General features: G+C 42.7%; 1 protein-coding gene across 1 annotated transcript in view; it reads right to left on the bottom strand.

Annotated features, from left to right (window-relative positions):
• Positions 1-21894, bottom strand: part of LOC104411320 (short transient receptor potential channel 5) — a 61106-nt gene that overhangs the window by 25694 nt on the left and 13518 nt on the right. Inside the window, exons 2-4 of the mRNA XM_010021717.1 lie at positions 19052-19573; positions 4315-4651; positions 1160-1299 (exon numbers count right to left, since the gene is read on the bottom strand). Of these exons, the coding sequence (XP_010020019.1) occupies positions 1160-1299; positions 4315-4651; positions 19052-19573 (999 nt within the window). The remainder of the gene's footprint in view (positions 1-1159; positions 1300-4314; positions 4652-19051; positions 19574-21894) is intronic.

Below are 21894 nucleotides of genomic sequence, written 5' to 3'. Positions count from 1 at the left end.
AGCTGCCTCTTCAGGGAGCAGCAGCTATCTTAAAGCTTTTTCCTTTGAAAAGCTAACCCTGTGCTACGCAGCCCTGGATTTTACAAAGGCCCCATAGCAGACTGCTTCCCATGCTGGAGTCAGAGCTTTGTGAAATTTCCTCCTCTTTTCCTCTCTGCCTGTGCATATGCTTGGGTGGGACTACACAAGGTTACTTCAGGGAAGTGCTTGTCCTGGTTAATAGGAGCTGGGCTAAAAGAAGTAGTATTCTTCTACCAGGGCAAAACCAACACAGCAGCACAGCAAACCTGGGAAGTGCATCAGTGGCCAAGGAGCAGACTCCAATTACTTGATTTACACCTGTGTAATTAAACTAACTGCAGTGCAGTTACTGCAGATTCATACCAAGAAAAGAATCAGGCCAAGCACGCACGGATTGAAGTCAGAAAGCCGCTGCATAAAGAAGTTTGCAGGAGACCATTTGTGCCTTGTCTGTGTCTTTGAAACAGAGACAGAAGGAAAGTGCTTCAGGCCATCCTCTGGCTTCAAAACATGGGCATATGCTAAATGGAGCATCAGAAGTTGATAAATGTGGAAGGTGCTTTTGAGGATGAGCTCTGATGTGTGTTCTTGCCATCAATGGAACACGACAGTGAAGCGTCTACACAGTATTTAAAGCTCCAGCATGCTCCTTTGTCATTCCCTTGCCTATGGTTTAAAACTATATATTGAAGAGAATGAGTTGACTCTTTTGTATCAGATGGCAGCCTCCTACTAGCAGGCCTGCTTTTCTTGGTAGACTTTTCACAGGTTATAAATCTTGGCTGCAGATGCTTTCAGATAACCCTCTTCTTGTTTTTAACTTCACTGTTCTATTTTAAATTCGTGTTTTCATTATGTCTGGCATTGCTGAAATATGTCCAGTGTCAGTACGGAAAACAAAACACATCTTTGACAACTGAGTAGCTACAAAATGGGCACCAAATGGGGAAACTTCTACCCGATGCCCAAACAATCCACTTCAGTCTTAATTAAAGAGTCAGGATGAGAGGGTTGCTTACTCTCCAAACAAATTCATAAGCATGAAAAGCAGCTATTCTCTTTGGTTTTGACAGTTATTACCCTGTGTACTACAGTTCTCAGAAGCAAGTTACAAATTACCTCTCCCAAGATACTGTACCTTGACGTAGGCAACAATTTTAAGGGAGATAGTTGCAAGGTAAAGGGAGTTCATTGCAAAATCCATCAGGTTCCACCAGTCATGTACATACTCATTGAATCCACCATCCCACATCTCCTTGATTTCTCCCCAGATAAAACCTGTGGAAAGAAAAAGAATTCGTTGACGTGACAAGGTATTATTTGCCATTAAAGCACTGTGTACACCTGATGAAATAAAAGACAATTCTAAATGAACAGCTTGGAAAAAATGTCTCATCCCTCCTGTCTTCTACAAAGTATAATACTGCTGATTATGAAGCATTTTACAGCTCTGTGGGGAATGTAGTCTAAAGAGAGATGAAAAAGACACAGGTTTCCTATCTAGGGCTCCAGACATACACACAAGGAGACTGCTTGAAACGTATGTTAATTACAACTAGTATGAGTGGATTGGCTCACATCAGATTTGTTCTACATGAATAGACTGTTTAAGCCACTGTATTTTATATAGTTTCTAACAGATTGTCTGCTCTCCCAGAAACTATCAGTAATTCATTGCTCAGTTGGACAGCACTGATTTTTCCTGACTTCCTCTGCAGCACATGCAACATTAGTACCAGCTTCTGTGTGCCAGTACATTTCCTCCCTGACCTAGAAATATCACACCAAAGAAGAAAGAAGTGAATTCATTCTCTGTGCTCAGTCACTGTATTGATGCTTCTTGCTGCATAAAAAGCCCACTGGGACCACTTGTGAAGAAAGGTAGGACTCAGCATGAAGCAAGGCACTGCATCTCGTGGCACTGACTCACCTGATGTCAGATAGGGCTATGGGTTCTGTGAGGTGAATATTTGTTCCTGAGGATGTGGCCAGAGCCATCATCTCAATTCTGAAATGCCTTCTGGTAATCATTTTTGGCACTTGCTGACCTTCACTATACCTGCTTGGAGCTGGTGGGGTGAGGGCCAGCTTCTGAAGTTCACTGACTGACTGCTAGGCACACAATTCTAAGTAACTTACATGTCCTTTATTGTAGAACTGTTTAAGCATTTTTGAGAGCCTAAGTAAGTCCCATTAAAGAGCAAATGGCAGCTAGGCTCCTTCATCATCTATATGCTTCTGAGAACATCTATAGAGCCCCCAGATATTTTAAATTACTGTGTATATTTTCCTTGAATGAAGACCTGAAACATGTGAAGAGAAAAAGAAACCAACAAAATACACCTTAGGTGCATTACCACTATTGTTACCCAACTTGCTACCCATACCTGACCACAGGATACTGCAGGGGTCACTGAAATGCTACTTGCAACTCAAGTTTTAGGACCTGAAAGCTCAATCTGAAGAGCAGATAATGTTGAAATGAACTGCTGCAAACATCTAAATGTCTGCCTTGGCTCTTCAGCTGCCAGCCAGCAGGTCAATGGTCAGGCAATGTCAAGGCCAATGAGGTGATTTTATTACAGCTGCCTCCAAATCTTTGCATGCACACGAAAACATAAATCATCAGGAGGAGCCTGTTGAAGAACTCATACACTGTATTTATAGAGAGTTATCACTGCTGGTTACTATAGTTACAGCAATGCTGTGTGTGCCTGCTCTCTCTCTCTCCTTTTATTGTGGAAAATATTTCTTAAATCATAACCTTTAAGCTGGTGAAACTGTTCTAATTTCTCAATAAACAGTCCTACAATATCCCTACTTACCCAAAACAAAGGAACTCAAAAGGAAGAGCAGATAGTGTAAGAGGGGATTCTGAAAGGGTTTTTTAATGGATTATGCTTCTGCAAATCAATTTTGTTGAAATGTTTGCCATTTCCCTCAATTTAACCACAAAGTTAAGGATAAAGTGAAGAGATCACCTAAGCTCAAAAAAGACATTTTACCTTCTCAGCTTATGCTGAAGTTCCTACCAACATATGTAGAAACAATGCCATAAAGCAGCTGAATGATAGCGAGGCTTGAGTTACCATCTGTAACTTGTGGTAGAGCTGCGCAAGAAGCAAAGTGCTCTGGGTCAGCATCAGAAGGGATTTATGGACATGTTTGCAACTCTTACTTTCTTTTCTTGTTTTCCACCAGCAGCAGTGTGGCTTTCGAGGCCACTGACCCCTACAACACAGTTCAATTCACTGTTACCTGATCTCTGGCGTTTTGCAATGAACTGACCAGGGCTGTATTGGCAGAGGCTGGAAGAGAGCTATAAGGGTATGGAAACCACTTTAAGTGAGTAGGCCTTCTGGCAACACCCCAGCTCATAGTGGTGCTACATGTTAATGGCATAGCAAAGATGGGAGCTTAATTAGAGGAGAGATCATGCTTCTAATGGAGTTCTCAGGTGTTCACTTGCTGTTGTGTTGAAGCTCAGTTTGAGAGGGTAAATACTTCTTTCTCATAAAAAATACATCCGACTTTGCTTCTCTGCTCTTCTCCCTTGGTGCTTCTATCTGCTTTCTCCTATCCCTCACCTGCACGTCCTGCCCTCAGGAACACAGACACCTTTTCTTCTTAGCTGTGGTTGCCCAAGCCAGGCTGCAGTAAGAGCCTCACGTTTAACCTTCTTATAATAAATACTCTCTCCTTCTAGTGCTTATATTAGAGCAGTAGATATTGATTTGGTCAGTGTTTAGTAGCACACAGGCATACGGCAGAGTGAGATTTATCTTCTCTTTTCTGCCTCCCTTAGGCTATTTGGGAGTCTGGGAGCCCAGGAATAATCAGGTCTGGTACCTGTGCACTGGCTCCAGGCACAGATCAGTGAGAGGGTGAAAGCAGAGACAGGCTCTGGGCTCTGCCTTCTGCCATGTATCAGCCAGCAGAACTAAGCCAGCATGAGAAGTGACACTATTTGTTACTAGCATGACCCAGAAGCTAATTCCTAACCTGTTCCTCACAGAGAGCATAGGGGAAGCAGGGAGAGAGCTGCGCCTGCTGCGCTTTACTCAGGGTCATGTCTGAAGGCATGTCAGATGGCAATGTGAACAGCAGAAGAACCCTAGGCCAACAGGATCTGTTGTTCCAGAAGGAGCCCAGCTGTTCTGTGCAGTTACTGAAGCTGGCTGCCAAATCTCTTTATGTGCTGCTGATGCTGAGATCAGGAATGAGTCTCCATACAGTTGCCATGGGTGCAAGTCAGGAGACTGTGGCTCAGGCATGTCTGTGTTTCTGATTTACCTAGAACCCAGGGCAGGATCATCCATTCCACGATGGTAGGAGGTGGTCCCTGCATGTGAAGGTCAGTCCTGACGATGTGCTGCGACGCCAGCAGGAGCATGAAGAGGAAGGTTAGGTAAGAGCCGGTGTGGCAGATAAACTTTATAAATGGCTTTTTAATGAACAGTCCCAGCCTGCTCTTCGGTGCAATCAGGTATGCCACGGATAGCACAGGAAATAGCAGTCCAATGGTGACACAGGTCAAGAGTTTTACTGCCCAGTGTTTCCGCCTCCATCCTGGAAAACCATCATACCAGAGCGTTGCTAGTAGCTGCTGGCAGTTTGGCTGAGCAACAAACTGAGGAGAGAAAAAACCAAAGAAAGATTATTACTGACGGGTACTTCATGTGCACTCCCCCCCATGTATGTGTTAGAGCTCACACAGACCCTCACATTGAGCTTAGGGCTGGCTACGGAGTGGAAAAGCATATTTTGAAGACAGAGGGAAAAAAGGAGGGAGATTACACTCTTATTTTTCTGCATAGCATTGAAGAGTTCTTCTACAAGTGTTTTTCTATCTGAAGCATCCTTATGTAGATCAGTCGCTCACCACACATGAAGCCTCGTGCAAAAGTGATACAACGAAAACTACTACGAGCTTTTTCTCTTCCCATGTGCTTCTCTTCCAGCACATTTCCTTTCAGAATGTTTCAGGTCTCGACTGCCTCAAATCAGTGTCAGCATCTTTAGAAAGTGACTAAAAGATGAGACAAGAGGGAAAAGGTGTAAAGCTCTGAGTGTGTGAGAGAGGGAGAGAGAATGTCTCCAGAAGTGTGTGGGGTGCTGCACGTGGTTCTGTGCAAGGGGGCCAGCATATGTGTGTGTGGGCTGGGTTGGGCATGAGACAGCAGGCACCATGCGCAGTTCAGCCAGGTGACATCTGCTGGGAAGCAGGACAGCACATTTGTAAACGTGCCTCGCTGTTAAAGAGGAGAGCAGTTGTGAAATGGAAGAGATGAAGCAGAGGCAACCAGAGCTCTCTGATCACGGTACCAAAAGTGACACTTGAAAGTTTACTTTCACTCTGTAAAAAAAAGCATTCTGATGGTGATTTATTGCAGCTCAGTGACTCTGTACCAGACACGCTCAGGTTTCAACTGCTTCAGACTGCTCTAATACCTAACAGCCTCCGGAAATTCAGACTCTGCTCTATATGCCAGAAGACTTTATGTTCCTGATTATACCTGGACAGCCTCATGGTTTTCAGAACGTTTCCCATACCTCATTAAAGATGTCTGCAAGACCGAGACAGCTTTGTTTTCTTTACGCATTTGATTGCTAATCCATCTTAATGAAGTTACACTTCTGAGCTACTAAATTCAGCTTTCTCACTGAGCAATCTCGACTGTTGTTTGAGGATGCTTGTTACACTTACCTTGCTGTAATGACACCAGGAAAACTGTCTTAGCATGGGTACAGTTACTAATAAACATACTCCTGTAGCAATATAACTACATCTATGAGGGGTTACAGCTATATCAGAAAGAACCACGTTTCCAGTGGACACAATAGTTCTAGCAGCGCTTACATTCTGTAAGAGTCTAAACCAAGGTCCAGCGAAGGTAAAAACTAGTTGCTCAGTCTCATAAAGTCATTCATTTCTGTAGGTATTTTTAGATTTTGTGAATACATTTTATGTGCTACATCAGGCTGTTTATATCAGAATCAGACCATTCTGGAATAGGCAGTTCAAATAGATGGGCTGACCCAAGTTAGTGTTGAAAATAAGATCTCCAAGAGGAGTATCTGGCATTTATGAAGCGGGATGTTTATCTGTTATTACTATAATAAATATGACTGCTGCATCCAACAGACAAGTGACACCGTGATCCAGAAGGCATCAGGAGACAACATCAGAATCACACGTGATTTGGAATCAACCTACACATGCATGCAGCAGAAACTGGACAACAACTGATCTGGTGATGAACTCCGGAAAAAGCCAAGACCTGCAGCCTGCAATGACCAGAAAATGTGACTGTAAAATGCCAAGTCTGGAGACTGGGAATGAAGAAACTGGTGAAAGAAACAGTTCTACAGAACCTGAAAAAAACCATTAAGCGTCGATTGTCCTTTTGTCGGTTGGGGTTTAATCTGTGATTTCAGAAGGGTCAGCGTGCGTTGTCTAAATGCCCAAAGAAACAGAAGGTTACACTGCTATATATTCTCTTTTAAGATCACAAGCAGGAGCTGTGACTGGATGTGTTCTGCAGTAATTTACATGGTAATAGATGCTGCTGTTTCTCTGCAACGAGGTACAACTTTTTTTTAAGGGGGAAAATGTGTAAACACATTTTCTCTTCATCACATATGAGAGAAAGCTCTAAGGGGAGAATAAAACTGTTTTTCCCCTGAGTCAAAGTCAGAGTCATTTGAGAAATCAAATGACTGTAAGTTCCCCTGGTTGCTGTGCAACTTGCAAGCATCTTAAAAGCGCCTCTCCTCTGCCTAATAGCTCATTTCTAAAATCTGCTTTCTGTGTTGTATCTGATGTTAGTTCTTCAAATGGAGAGAAATTCACACATCATGAAAGAAACAGCTTTAAAGACCAGCTTGGCAAAAGGGAATGGAAACCATTAAATGGAACCCATTAAATTTTCCAATCAAGCCCATCCCAACCTCACTGAAAAAGGCCTAAGGGAAATTTAAGCATACCACAGAAAGAAGCTCTCCCTAATGTCACAAACGATCAAATGCTGTCTTTATTAAAGGTAAGGCTAAGCACTTACTAATGTGGGCTTTTACTAACATATTACTCCAACATATTAATCACGGATTTAATAGTGCACAGGTAAATGAATGCACGTAAATAGAAACCCATGAAAAAGCTCAGCTTCTGCCCTTTCAGGTGTGAAGCAGCCCGAAACTGTAACAGTGTCACAGAACTTTTGCTATCATGCCATAATTTCTAATTTCTTCATAAAGAAACAATCTCGTTTCTGCTTTGTAAATAGACAGAACTAAGATCTGAAAAAGCAAGTTGACTTCTCCAGCACTGCTTATGCCAAGGCCTTTCCTGAGTACTTTCCAAGTTCAATTTCAGCCTAAGTAGGGTCCCAAATATGTTTTCTCACTTTCTTTGCAAAGCTTTTCCTTTGCCATAGGTAGAAATAGTGCATGTGTATATTACAGTCTTGTATCATTTCACATGAACATACCACATATGACAGGATTTGGTGTCAGTTAAAGTTTCTGCACAGTGAAAAGGAGACATCCTGTATATTGTCCCAGTTTTGTAGATGGTCCAGAATGAGAGGCAGATGTACTGTGCCAGAAGCTCTCTATTTGTGTAAGAACACGAGTATGCAACATGCAAACAGTGTATTTCTCCAGTACATAACAAGGATGGTGTCAAGCCTTTTTTCCAAGGACTGCTGTGTTATCAGAGCCTCAGTCTCTATTACAAGTGGCAGCACAAGACATCATCCCACAGACATGACGGAGAATGTTCTGACAGCTGCATTAATGAAAAGAAATGCTTCCAAAAGGTGGCATTTACACTCAGTTCAGCTAATGTATGAACTAAACATTCAGTGCTATGAATCCTGGGGTAGTGCTGGCATAACATTGTCCAGGATTTTCCCTACCTGTAGACAAAGCCTGTAGATGCATTTCTGGGGGAGGTGATCCAAAGGGCAAACTCCTCCTTTATCTGTTGAGCAGAACCTGTCCCTAGCTGAAGCTACAATTCATTTAATGACTAGGAGACAATACGCAACTCAGAGTACCTTCTTGTGAGGACAATGCCACTGTGTCACCGTGGGCAAGATGTTCAGTCTCCTGGCTTCTGAAAATGGGCACAAGTATCTCTGCCTTTCCAAGAAGTGAGATCAGCAACTTCAGTCATGGTTGGGAAGCACTTTGAGGGTAGAGGCTACTGCAATGCAAAGTCTTTTATGTTCCCTCTTTCTTCCTTCAGTCTTGCCAGAGTCTTTGTGCAACATTTGGCTTGCAGCTGGATTGTGCTATTAGAGAATTTCATTTTCAATGCTCATCATACTCATTGTCACCTGATCCTCTACCAAGGGGGGAATTTTCAAGGGAAAAAAGCAGTTGCTGGATGGAGTGTCTTTTTCTTCCTATCTGATCTTTACTGATATTTTTATGTCACCTAAATTCTACTTCTTGGGAATTAAATGCTTTCTGCATGCTGTGCCATTAATATAAATATCAAACACAAATTATGTTCCACCCCCCCCTCCCCTTATCTATGGGGAAATCCCTTATCTCTCACAGCCATAAGTAATTTAGGATCAGACACAGATGGGCTGAGATGTGAATGCCTCAGGGAGCAACTGAAATAGCTCCCTGATAGACATCGCAGGGGCTGAGCACAGTATTTCTCTGCATTTATTCTGATTATCATGAAGGCTGCCAACAGGCTCTTCTCTTTGGAGTTTGTTGGAGCTCTTTTCTGTACTCTTGCTGCGGATGGTGATAGCAAATGCTCTTCATAGATGAATAAGCACTAATTTGTAACTGCAGAGCCCTGTGTTAATAAGCAGGACCAAGTTCTTCTATCAGTCAGCTACATCAGCTCCCAATGAGGTTACCATTGAGAGGCAAATGTGGCATGGGAGCCATGAAATTAACTTCAGTTCCCCCGGCTGACATTCATTTCAATAGGTTAGATCTCATCCGCAGCACCGAATCCCACAGCACCTAAAACATGACAGCTGAATACCTGCAAGGTTGTGTGTTTGGGGGTATATTACATGCTGCTGCCTTCTCCAGTTAAAGCTATTTTGGCCTTGCAAAGGCAGATTTTCACATGAACTGAGCTACATTTCGCAGTCTGTGTGGCGATCGGGTAACTGCAGTGTCTGATGTAGTAGCCTAAGTATATATTCTAGCTGCATCCGTCAAGAATGGGATTTCTGTGAATCCAAATCTATCCCATGCAGGGCTGGGAGTAGCAGGTCTATGTCCCCATCCATCCCAGGTTTGAGCAGGGGAGGCCTACGCAGGCACAAAAGTATCTGCCCCGCACACACCAGTCCAACTGCAGATGACGGGGGAGAACACAGCGTTTTTTACTTGATTTTTCAGAATCAACTGGCCAAGATTTCTTTCCTCCTATGAAGATATAGGAAACTCCTCACTGTCAGTCCTATCACAGGCTTGGTTTTATCTATCAATGCCAAATCTTAATGTATTAACCCACAAAGCTTAATACACAGTGTCTAACAGCCTAAAAACATGCCGTTAACACTTGGCACAACCTTAACAGGCACATGGATCACACCATGCAACGAAGTGATGTGACTTTAGGAACATGAAATGGCATGCAAAGAAATGAACTTTTAGAATCCAGCTTCTTCTTGCGCTTCCAAATCCTTCAGATGCTCCTGCTAAGAACCAAGTAGCACAACATACTTCCAGTGCAAGAGACATGCCACTCTGCCTCTGTTTCCTGCCTTCTGAGGAGGAATGTGGTTGTTATAGCAGTTTGAAGGCTCTTAAAGGAAATTCCAGTGGGCAATACTCAAAGAGCTATGTTTCTAAATTAGCCCAAGACAGAAGAGAGAAAGTATCTGTGGCCTAATTTGATGTCTGCTGCAGAGAGCCAGTAAGCCCTACGAGACCAGCTATTCTACATAGGAAATACCAGCCTCCTCAAGTTTGCAGTGTTGCAAACAGTGACATGAATAAGAAAATCCTCTTTTGTAGCACATTTCTTTTTAAAGTTCAACCCTGTTAATGACTGCAAAGTTATTTGCATTCTGCTGCTGAAGTGGGAGCTGCAGAGGGTAAGCACCTAATGGATGTTCATCCTGTTAATTACTTTTGCAACAGGAAAAGCAGGAAGGAAGGAGACAAAGAAGTCGGAGGGGAGGTGGTGGAAGTTGGGGAAAAGGAACTATAACCCATCATCCTCATCAGGCACTTCCAAGAGATCATAGTTTTTTCTCGGAAAATACAGGATGAATATCCTATCAAAAGCACAGCTGCTACTCAGATGCCTGTTACAACTGATGATGCAAATCCAAATGGCAGTCATTCCTGACATAAAGAAGATCACTAGCTAAGCTGGAAGAGTCCTTCAAGAAAACCAGGTGCTACCCAAATTACTCAGTCCGTTTGCTGGCGAATAAAACAAACTCCAGACTCTCCACAGATGAACATATGGCCTCAAATTATACAGAATTTTGTCTAATCTGTTCTCAAAATATTTTAAGTGATGATGACACATGAATCTTAACTAAAGGTCTTCTATCCATAACACATCTCTGGATGGTAGCAGACATGAACTCAGCTTAAGCAGCAGCAATTGAAAATTCACCAGTGATGTGAATGCTGACAAAAGGGAAGACCGAATAACCTGTAAAAGCCTCAATAACCTCTAAAAACATAAAGAGTTTTCATAAGATCATGTTGTATTGGCTTAAATATTTAAATAAAAGAAGTCCCACATATTCTAGGGCAAAGGCACCCAGGCAAACCCTGGGTATCTACCCATGGAGGAAGCAATTAACAAAGTATTTAAGCTTGAAATTACATTCAGCTCTACTCAGAGCACTTAAAAGTGTGTGTAGCTATAGGTTTGTGTTTATGGCTTGTGTAGCAGGATTTAAGAGCAGGTATAAATTCTTCACTGAATAAAGGCAAACTGCTGAACAGAGGCCATCCTCTCTTAGCAAACTCCCCACCAGAACACAGCTCAGCTGGGTCAGACCCTGGGCGAGAGTCCAGACATAAGCAAACCCTTCCAGCGTTTATTTTAGCGGACAGCAGAGCACAGCTGACAAATAAATCCCTGCAGGATGTACTTCAGCAAACATTCCAGGGTACAGTTCTGTTACGAAGATTAAGTAGGAATAGACTGGTTTCCAACAGCAAAGTGCTGCAGTACAAGCAGGTATTGGATATGAGCGATATACCTAAGAGAGAGCGAGCTAATTCACAACACACTACCTGGTTTCCAAAAGATGAACAGGGGATATCAGAAGCACTGAAAAAACAGGCTAAAAATGGTTGAGAGAAAAACCTTGCAGTTCCCTAAGTCCTTCTGTAGGCAGCACTTCAAGAGTTACAGATCTTGCAAATACATAAGGGGAGCTCTCACTGGGTTTAGCTGGAGAACGTATTGACTTAAGTAAAAGGCTGGCTTTATTCTCCCTAGTGAATGCCTAACATTTACATCATATAAGTGATAAGTAAAGCAAACATGAGAATTTAAAAAGTCATTCACAAGTGTTTTTAAATGAACACCTACTTTATCCTGTTAGTGTTAATAAAAAGTCCTGAAAATGTTTTTCATTTGCTTCCTTTCTGACCTGAGCAATACCTGTGCTGAAACTAATTGTGTTTTGTCTTTCTACCTTACCTTCTCCTGAAGGAGGAAATTTAATCCACTATCCAGGGAAGAACAGACCAGCATACTATAAATGTTTCTCTCACTCTTGGGAATCTCTAAAGGCTACCTCTGCTCTGAGCAGTATCACTGTTGTACGGTGAGGAAGACACATGCTTTACTGAAGGATGTTTACTCAGCAGCCAGCTGGGGTTTGTAGAGAAAGAATAAGAACACAAAAGCTGCAGTCACAGCTTCTAAATGCCATGCTGCACAAGATCTCAGTTCGAGGAGTTGTGATTAACCCATCTATCCATCTCACTTTTCTTGGAGTGAAGAACTATGTGTTCTCAATCATGAGACACCTAAATGGCTTGTCGGGATGATGATGAATCTGATGTATACGTAAGAGGTGTAAGGGGAGTGGAATCTCAGTTCTTTATAGAAAAAATTTCCTAACACTCTTCACTAAGCCACAGAAATAAAGCTGAAATTCACAGAAATCAGATAAACAGCAATGACCACGTCTATATCCAAAAGGCAGAACCCATAGCAGTATTTTTCCATAGAGTTTATTATTTCAGGGTATCGTTCAATGTGAAGTATGAAATGACATGATGTACTTTTCACTACTGACATAAAGCTGACTCTGAAAGACACTCTAGACCTTCAGGTGTAGAACAACTGAACACTTGGTTTATACAATATACAAGGCGTCACTTCTCCTTTCCAGTTCCTGTTGTGTAGAGAAAGCCAATCAATCATGTCCTGTACTTTAACTCTGGCTTCCCAGGCCTCTTCCCTTGCTCGCCAGAAGACTGATGGGATACATGAAGGGAAGGGAACTGACGAGGCCACTAAATCATTCTTGAATGTTCTTTAACAGTGTCAATCCCTTTAGCTTTCAGCATATTGCCTGTCTTTGTCGAAGAGATCATTTAAATCAGCGGCACAAGGCACCAAAAATGACTTAGAGAATGATCTAGGCATCTACTGAATTACACTAACAGCAGCAAAGCCCTTGTCCTTGACTGACATACTGATCTTATGTTGTTTTTTCATATTTGTGCATGGCAAGATTAGTCAGAGATGATTTTGCTGTCAAAAGATAGTCTTCTGCACTTCTGTTCTGTGACAGCTGCAATATGTGGCTAACCTTCATCAAGTTAGAACATTTTGGTGTTACGTGAATAATATACCAAATAATACTGTTTCCTCAAATAAACATGCAAGTCCACTTTGTCAAAGTGATGAACCACCAGTTCTCTGAATATTTCTTCTTATTCATCTTCAAAGTTTGGAGACAATGCATGAACCTATAAAGCAGGGCCTCAAGACATGCACCGGTCACCCTGCTGCCCCACCAGCCACTGGCAGGAAGGACTGTGTTAAGGGTGTAAATGCAGGTACGTCTCCTCGCCTGCCACCCAAGGTCCTGCTGCTGAGACTGTTGGTAACAGCTCAAATGGTACCACATACACGGAAGGTTTTGTAATGTGGTCATCTGCCTGTTAGGACTGAGTTTGAGGAAAACCAGCTTCATTTAGCACAGGCCACTGATCATGCATCAGAAGGTAACTTTGCTGCCTAGAAAAATGAATGAAGGAATGCTGCTGGAAAATGAAAGATGACATTTGGACATTCAGTGCTTTTGAAATCCCTAAACTTAAATTCTCGTTTGTGGTGAAGGACACATCTGGACATGGTGTAACCACACCATCCTCACCATCTACTACCCTAAGGGATACGGATGTTCCAGGTCATTAGAAAGGAAAAAAGGTTCTACAAGGAGGAGCTTTGCTTCTCTCATCTCATCTAATAAAGATCTTTTCCTGACATGGTATGACTTCACTCTAGAAACCTGAAGGTAAAAGCCTGTTTATTAACCTCCTGAGTTGTGCAGGCTCACAAACCAGGTATTTATTGTGCCTTTAAAGAGCATAATACAAATATTCAGCCCTGTATCATTATATGTCCAGGCAGCGTGGCATAAAACCAGACAAAACCACGGGAGAATAACTTAGCATTGCCTGCAAGCAAAGAAAGATCTGTGGCTTTCCATCAGGATACCTGAATGGCTCTCAGAACAGGTAAACAAGGTGCAGTGGATGAGCTTTGATTTTCACAGGCCTCACACTTCATTTTTCATGCATCTCTGATATTTTTAAAAGCTCTTCTTATACACTAACTGAAGTGCCCTTAGAAATTTGCCAGGTTTATGAATACTCCCTGGAGAATGATGCTGTGCTTCTAGCTGCAGCCACACAGATGACGAGAGTCAAGACACAGCTGAAAAAGACGTGGCATGGCAGGAATGATTATTCATTTGCTCTCGTATTGTATCTCAGGAGGTACTTGTCTATGTAAATGTCTGGAAAAAAAGAACTAGAACTTTTGAAGGTTCATCCTGAAAGCAGAAAAGAGCACTGTTTTTAAATGAGAAAAGCTAACCATTATACTTCTTCCCTGTCACTGATTATAGTGAGTAAGAGGGACTACAGTTAAGGTTTCTGTGAGGGAATTTCATGCACTCCTTTGATCTGAGGATCTATACTGCTAAGCAATATAGCCATATGTAAAGCAGGTTTATTTCTGAGTGCTTTGCACTGTGTGTTTCTTACAGACATATAAACTAAACCTGCACAGCCATTTGCAACTACCAGTACCAGAAAAATGCAAAGCCCTAAAACCCCACTCCTGTGATGTTTCACTTCATCTCGAAGATGTGAATGACCTGTGTTGGAGGGCAGCAAAGCAGAATAGGCTGAATGTATATTGCTTTTCTTGAGGCTTAGCAGAATGTTATATACAAGGAGAAACCTGCCCTGTTAGACCCTAGTCACTGCTACAGTCTGGTTGCTTTACATCATTCTGGCACTGTGAAAAAACCATAAAGAACATTAAAATGGTATTTGCAGCCTGCCTGTGCTCTAATTCTCTAATACAACGCTGGTTCACTGTACATACAACTGTGCTTTACATGACTGACAAGATCCTGAGAGATGACTTTTCCTCATCTTTTCTTAGGAATACAAACAAATCAACAAATGCAGAGCTAATGCGGTGCCAGAAAAGCCAAGTGAAGAGTGATCCTCAGCAGCAGAGCTGTGCCTTTTTGTATTAAGTTTTCAGCACCTTTCTCCTTCCAAAATTAGCCACGAATAAAAGAATTTGATGAGTGATAATACAAAGAGAAATGCCATACACTGCAGAGCATTTCTGAAAAGCCTACTTGTCCCTTAGACTGTGAATTGCCGTGATCCCATTAAAGCAATTTCTTTCAAAAGTGGATTGAGAAAACCGACGTGCTCATGCTGGATCTAACTCATCCCATTTCCCAGTGTACTAGAGCTGTCCTCAGTTTTCTCTAGTATTTTGTGACTGCCATCTAAGAGTGATCACAACTATCAAGTTCTTCCTACCTTCTAAAGAAATTATTGGGTCCTTTTGTAATTTGAAGCTGAGAACACAATCATTCTACACTCGAGATGGAGAGGAAACACTGCACAGCGTGGTTTTAACATTTACTACCATAAAATACACTACAAAGCTACCTTAGGGCACATTTTAATCTTTCCTGTTAATTGAAATTTTTTCTTTCCTGTAAACAGTAATTTACCTTCTAGGATATATGGGCTTATTAGAAACAAACATGAAAAGCAAGAAATCCTTTCTCCATTGTTTAGGCCCTCCTCCGAAGGAAAATTACTTCTTCCTTATGAGCGACACATTTGTCACTTTATAAAATACTTAACACATGTAATATCTGGGAGAAATCAAACCTTGTACCTCCCAGGCTTTTTTGCTGAAAAAAGGAAAAGAATGGGAGATTTTTCTACCCCTGTAAAGACTAAACCCAGATCTGCATCATGAGGCAGATATGCACTGGTGGGATTTACCTGGGGACACAGACTGAGGTGGAGCCTTTGAGGAGCTGGTATTCCTCTGGAAGCAGGACTGAAGTGGTTCTCCTTGCTAATCCAGCCCTCGTCCAGGTTGCTCACTGCGAAAACTGAGGCACTCAGGCCAGATCAAAAGATGAAGTCGTGTGTACCAGGAGTATGTTTACTGGATTCAGTGCAGAAAACAGGGATTTGAGTTCGTGGTAGGGCTGATTGCTAACTGTTCACTAAAACTTACTCTACAAGATCATGTTTTTCTCCAAAAGATGCAGCTACTCAGCAGTGGAATTTCAGAATGCCTCAGCAAGGTGTCTAATCTCCAACAGGATTTAGGCACTTAACCACCTTATATGCTGTTAAAAAACTTACCGTCTGCCTACCTGCATATTTAAGCAGCCTAACTAGCTTTAAAAAGCTTTCCTCCAAGGCTTTCCTCCAGTTTGGAGCAAGAACTACCCATAAATATGTAGCTTTTCCCATAAGGGTTTTTTCAGTCCTGTACGTTCACTGCTGGAGATCATCAGCCTGCACTAGAAACGCAAATGCTGTTACTTTTCTGTACCTGGATCAAACCAGCACCTACTCTTCAGTACAGAAGTACAATGTGGGGAGAAACAAACACACAGAGGGGTTCATCTGAAATGCCTGGGAGAGAAGAGCACTGAATAACGTGTCTGGTGAAGAGTTCTCTTGAATTCCCAGATCACTTCAGCTGGTACAAAGAAATAACAACTTTAAGATATATTCCCTTCCCAAAACACACAGTAGAGCCCCTCCATCCAAAGGCAACCATCTCTTTGCCAGTTCCCTCATAACAACTTCTGTAGGAAAATGTTGAAGTCAAACATCTCTGCCTGATTATGCCGAAATGGAATAATTTCACATTGCAGGGGGAAATTTTGGTGTTCATTTCTCTCAAAAAGAAAAAAGCTGCAGGAAACGTGTCTAACTATTAGTCTAAAATCAATGGGAGATTACGCGTTCTTTATGCTGACTATAAAGAACTAACAACTGAGACAGCAATTTACAGCCCCAGAAAACAACTTAAGATTCACTTTGGATTTTCATCTTAGGCTACTAAAGATTTGACTTGTGACTTTGTCAACGTTAAGACATGAAAATCTTCTCCATCCAATCCAATCCCACTTAATGTTAAGACATAAAAAGCTGCAGTGGAACAAGATGATCTACTTCTAAAACTCCTGCTGTTTCTCTCTGCAGAACTGTCTTTCACGAAACCAAACTTGCTTCTGTTTTCCTCCCAGTCCCCACAAAAATTCTTAGTCTGATACTCTTCAATCATGATTAAAAGGCCTTTCTGAATGTCTCCCTGACAAATGTTCCTACTTGTTTTTTTCCAGAAGCTGGCAATGACATTTGCACCTTGCTTGGTGTTTTGTACTGGACTAAATATCACGGTAAGAGAAAAACTGCAGTATTTTGTTGCATACACCACCATCCTGCAGGCTGCACCAGGTGTGTGGGGATAACTAGGTAGGATAATGGGGTTCAGTAGTTTCCCAAACTCATTCTTTCTGTCCCAGCCCACCAGTATTCCACCTGGAAACAGCACTGACTTTAGCTGGCAACACAGAGCAGATTTGCTACCACTTATATGCTGGAACTGCCATGAATATGTCACAAAACATGGAATTTGTCCATATGTTTGGAATTCAGTCAACTAACTATGCCTGAAAAAAAGGGATTAAAACTGTCAAGCAAGCAAAGACTAAAAATTGGTTACTTAAAATAAAAGAGCTTCAGGACTGTTGAGCACTACATTTCAAATAGTGAACTGCTTCAGACTTGCAGTTTCTTAATGTGAACACAAGGTAAGGGTAGCCACAGATTTATGCTTGGATGTCAGTAGTGAGCCTGAACTGTGACAAGACAAGAATCAGCAGTGATCTACAAACAGCAGAGCCACTGGTATCCTGGCTGCTGAAGGATGTATGTGCTTGCAGCATCTGTGGTTATCAGGCCAGTAAATAAAACAGAAGTAGAGTTTCTGGCCCTTCTTAGATTCAAGGAACATTTGATCTGATTTACTGTATTACCCTTTTCCAGACTAATTCTTCACTACTTGTTTGTGTCCCTAAAGCACTTATGGTGTCACCTAACTCAGCTAGAGTGAAAAACACAACCTGACATGAATCCAAGCGAGCCTTGTTGACACTGTACTGGAACAGCCCAGTAAGAGCAGTAAGTGACCACTGTAGTATCTCAAAAAGCTTGAGGTTTCATCTCCAGCTTGTTGCATCAAGGGGCTGGTACTCAGGAGGCATAACAGGCCAAAGAAGAAAGGAGAATCTGCATCTTTCCCTTCTTGACTGTTGTACCTGGGATGACACAAACAGCCATTAAGGGAGGTGGAATGTATCATCTCAGGCTGTCCTCAACTGGGTCAATGCATAAAACAAAGCATCAAATGTGGGGAAGAGAGTGAAAGAGGAATGTGGCAGGCTTTTCTGCCACTCCTGTCACCCTCTGGACACGGAAGAAAGTAACAGACACAGCAATTCAGCTCCTTAACCAAGCAAGCTAAATTCCTCCTTCAGATAACCTGGAACATCACTGCCAACAAATATATATCATCTACTGAATTCTACTAAATGTCCACCTTTGGAAAGAGAAAGCCAACTAATGAAACTGTTGCAGGCATTCTCCGTGGGTTCATGGCCTTTATTGAATCAGCTTATAAATCTCTGGATTCACAGGGCTTCTGAAAGGCTCTCTGCCCTTTAGCTGAAGAATGTCTTTCCTTTCTGGTACTACAGGCAGGAGTTTAAATTTCTGGGAATTGCTTCTCAGTTCCTAAAACACAGAGGAATCAAAGAGCAAGACTCAACTTGAGGTGTCCCAGGTGTGAAGAAGTGTTTGCATGTTGTGATCCATCTCCTAGCATCACCTAACAAAACTGCTGGTAAGATGGAGACCTGGGACAGTGAGGGTGCTCTTGACCCCCTCTGCTCTCTTCTGCTGCTGTTGTTTCTCTGGCCCTTATTAGTTAGTGTTGAATGGGTGCTAGGAAGTGTTTGGTGGCTGGAGGAAGTGAATTGTATATTGTATTGTTTCCCGTAGTCAAGACCTTCACGAGCCAAGCAAACCCTTCTAGGTTTTGGTTCCTGTGTAAAAGCAGCTACTGGGAAAAGCTTTTGGAGCAAACAAAGCTGGAAATCTTTGAAGGGTGTTCTTTGCAGGTGGATGGGTTACACTGAAACGGGATTCAAATACCTGAAACAGAAAGTGTTGGTGTTGCAGAAGCCCTAAGCCACTGCAGCAAGTCCTCAGTCCTGTCGCCCTCAACTGTCACCAGATTCGTGCTGTCACCAGCGTGCACTGAACCTCCTGGTTTGCAACTAAGCCATTTGCACTGGGTTCTCCACTCAATCCAAACTCATCCTGCTGGCAACCCTGAACGAACCCACGGAGACTAGAGAAATGAATCATTTTACCCAACACATGAAGCCTTCACACACCTTCGCATTTAGATGACTCTTACCTCTTTCTGGTGATACTTTATTGCTACCTTTAGCTTTGCCAAATCATGACATTTTTGGGGATCCAGCTCTTCGCTTTGATCATCTCTGTGATTGAGAATGATCTCCAATTCTCTGGAACTCCGTGCTTGATCCAAAAGGTCCTTAGCAAAACGCTTGCACTGCTGTGAAAGCTCTTCATATTCAGCCTTGAATTCATTTTCCACTTTGCTGAGCTCCTTCAGCTCCCAGCCCAGTCGGAAAGCCGTCAAGATGGGGTCCTCACTTGATAAGGCAATCAACGAAGGGCTGGCTAAGGCTTTGTAGATGTTCAGCCTTGACCTGGAATGCCTCAGGCTGTCCACCTCTGAACTGGAGACACATTCCACACAGTTGCATCTGATCTGATGTGGGCGTGGAATTGTTACCCGTCTTTGGACAAGCAGTTTGATGATTTCATAGTTGTTGGTGTGAGCCGCCAGCATTATCGGGGTGATATCTGGAGTGAATTCTGAAAACTGGGTGTCCATCATCAAGGTTGGAACCTATATAAAGGGATAAACCACAGTCACACTTCATGTGCAACAGCAGAAATCAGATGTCCCTCCTTCTCAAGTGATGTTTTCATAACACCCTCTGTTCTTTAAATCCCCTTGTATCCAGGCACACTCACACCTCTGCTATTCTGGCAAAACCACCTTCCCCCAAATCATGCCTGTCTGCCTCCTGAGCAGGAACCTGTGACAATTCAGATCCCAGCCTGGTGTAAAAGCCAGTCCCATCCCCATCTGAATGTTTTCTCTCTGTTCTGAAACAGGTGTTGGTTCATATACCAAAAGGTGGAATTTCTATGGAAAAAGGAAGGCAGAAGACCCAGGTAATTACACAAACAGAAAGGAAAGTCAAAAAAATAGTGAACACTCAATAGACTTCAATAACTAGAACTACTTGCATTATGTATCTGCAGTGGCATGCCAAGAACTTGCTTGTAGAGGGCATTGCACAAACCAAACCGAACACTGGCCGGCAGTTGAGCAGAGCTCTTCCTCACCTTTTCCCCACTGTTTGTATTGGGACATACTTTTCAGTGGCAGGATACATTACATAACTGCCCTCAGAATAGATTTGGTGGTGTTTTTTTTAAACGGGTTTGAAAAAATCTAAATGTAAAATTAATGAGCCATAGTCCACTACAAATAAGACACTCCAGGGTGTGCATTATTCAGCTACTGTGGCACTTCTCAAAAGATGAGCTTAATGCACACCCTGTTGTGACTTATTACTATATGCAGAGTGCAAAATTAGACCAAAATGCTCTTACATCCCAAGCACGCAGTGTGTTTCCATTTGAAGCACAGGCAGCACTCTTTGTTGTGTGTTAATCATTACTCAAGCATACTGTACTCTGTGTGCCCACCGATCCTGCCCTGGCGGTTGGCATCCTGCTGCTCAGGGGGTGATTGCTGGTTTTGGTGAACAGTAGGCCCATTTCCCCTTGCAAATGTCAGAGGTGTTTCAGAGAAACTGTTGTCAAAGAGTCCTAATGACAGGAAACATGAGTCAGCCTCTGAAAATCCAAAAGTAAAGCGGCGATAAAGTAACCTGTTAGAAATCCTTCTGCAGGATGTACCTAAGACTGGTTACGAGACAGTGAAGCTCTGACCTCTGAATCTGAGCTCCCTGGGAGTTAAGTGCCTCTACAGCACTAAAGAGCTCAAGACTCCTGGGCTGCAGATGATTGATAACCCTCTCCATAACCCAGGTGGGACAGCAGGCTGTTGACAACACACAGCACTCTCCCAAAGACCAGCCCCATGCTGAAGTACAGTTATTTACTGGATCAGGGCTCGTTGGGTGGCATTTTTGGGAATCCTAAAGGTTTGCTACTCTAGATGTGGCACATGAGGAGTTAAATCTCTGGCAGCCAACAGACACACAGGTGTCAAGAGGATTTGCTAAGGAGGCTGGTCCCTACAGAGGCTGCCAGGAGGGAGCCTATAAATACAGCTCATGGGGCAGAAAAGAGAATGGTGGTGAGGATCTGCTGTGGGTCATGGAGGGCTTGGTGTCTCTTAGCAAGGTGGGGTAAATGTATTTCAAGTAACGAACAGCTGAAAGCAGCTCTCTTTGTGAGGTTTTGACTTTCTTTTGCTTTGTTTAGGTGCTTTGTTAAATGTCAAGAGAAAGGTGCAGGGTTTTCTTATTTTCCCCTCTCTCTTGGAAGCAACTTTCTTTAAGCCCTGGTGCTTGAATAGCTGCATTTATCTTGCTTCCCCTCCTTTTCCAGTCAGTCACTGGCTGCTGTATTCAGAGCCTCTGCCTCAAAGGAACAATGTTTTCCCCCTCTATCACTCCTATTACTGTCAAGTTTCATCTTGTTTTTCTGTATGGAAGTTACTGTACCCAGGGCTGTGAAAAGGATTTTCAGCTTTACCTAGATGAGATGTTTGCGTTGCTCAGAATATCAAATGGGCATTTGCAGACAGGTAGTAATGTTGCAGGTGGGGATAGTGTTAATCTTGTCTGCTCCTGTCTACTCCTAAGGCTTTCTAATTCTGGATCTAGGGCTCTCAAAATGGTTGTCCCAAGGTCTGGAATCAAATTGGGAGTATCTATCAAGTGATGTTAAATCCCTTATTCTGGCTTATATCACAAGCCCCAAACTGGAGCACTGCCTTGCCTGGGCTCAGGCTGCTGTGTGGAAGGCATGTTTTCCTGGGCAGCGTGCAGCACTTTTAATTAAGGGATAAGAAGGGAAATGGTGGTGCAGAGACACAGAGGCTCCCTGGGGCCTGGGAGCAGATCAGTGGAAGGCCTCAAATCACAGGAGCTGAAGCTTATTTCTGATTATAGCCGGGCAGCAAAA

Source organism: Nestor notabilis, unplaced genomic scaffold (genome assembly GCF_000696875.1).
Source record: "Nestor notabilis isolate BGI_N333 unplaced genomic scaffold, ASM69687v1 scaffold24110, whole genome shotgun sequence".
Classification (NCBI taxonomy): Eukaryota; Metazoa; Chordata; class Aves; order Psittaciformes; family Psittacidae; genus Nestor; species Nestor notabilis.
This window is presented reverse-complemented; position numbering and strand designations above follow the sequence as displayed.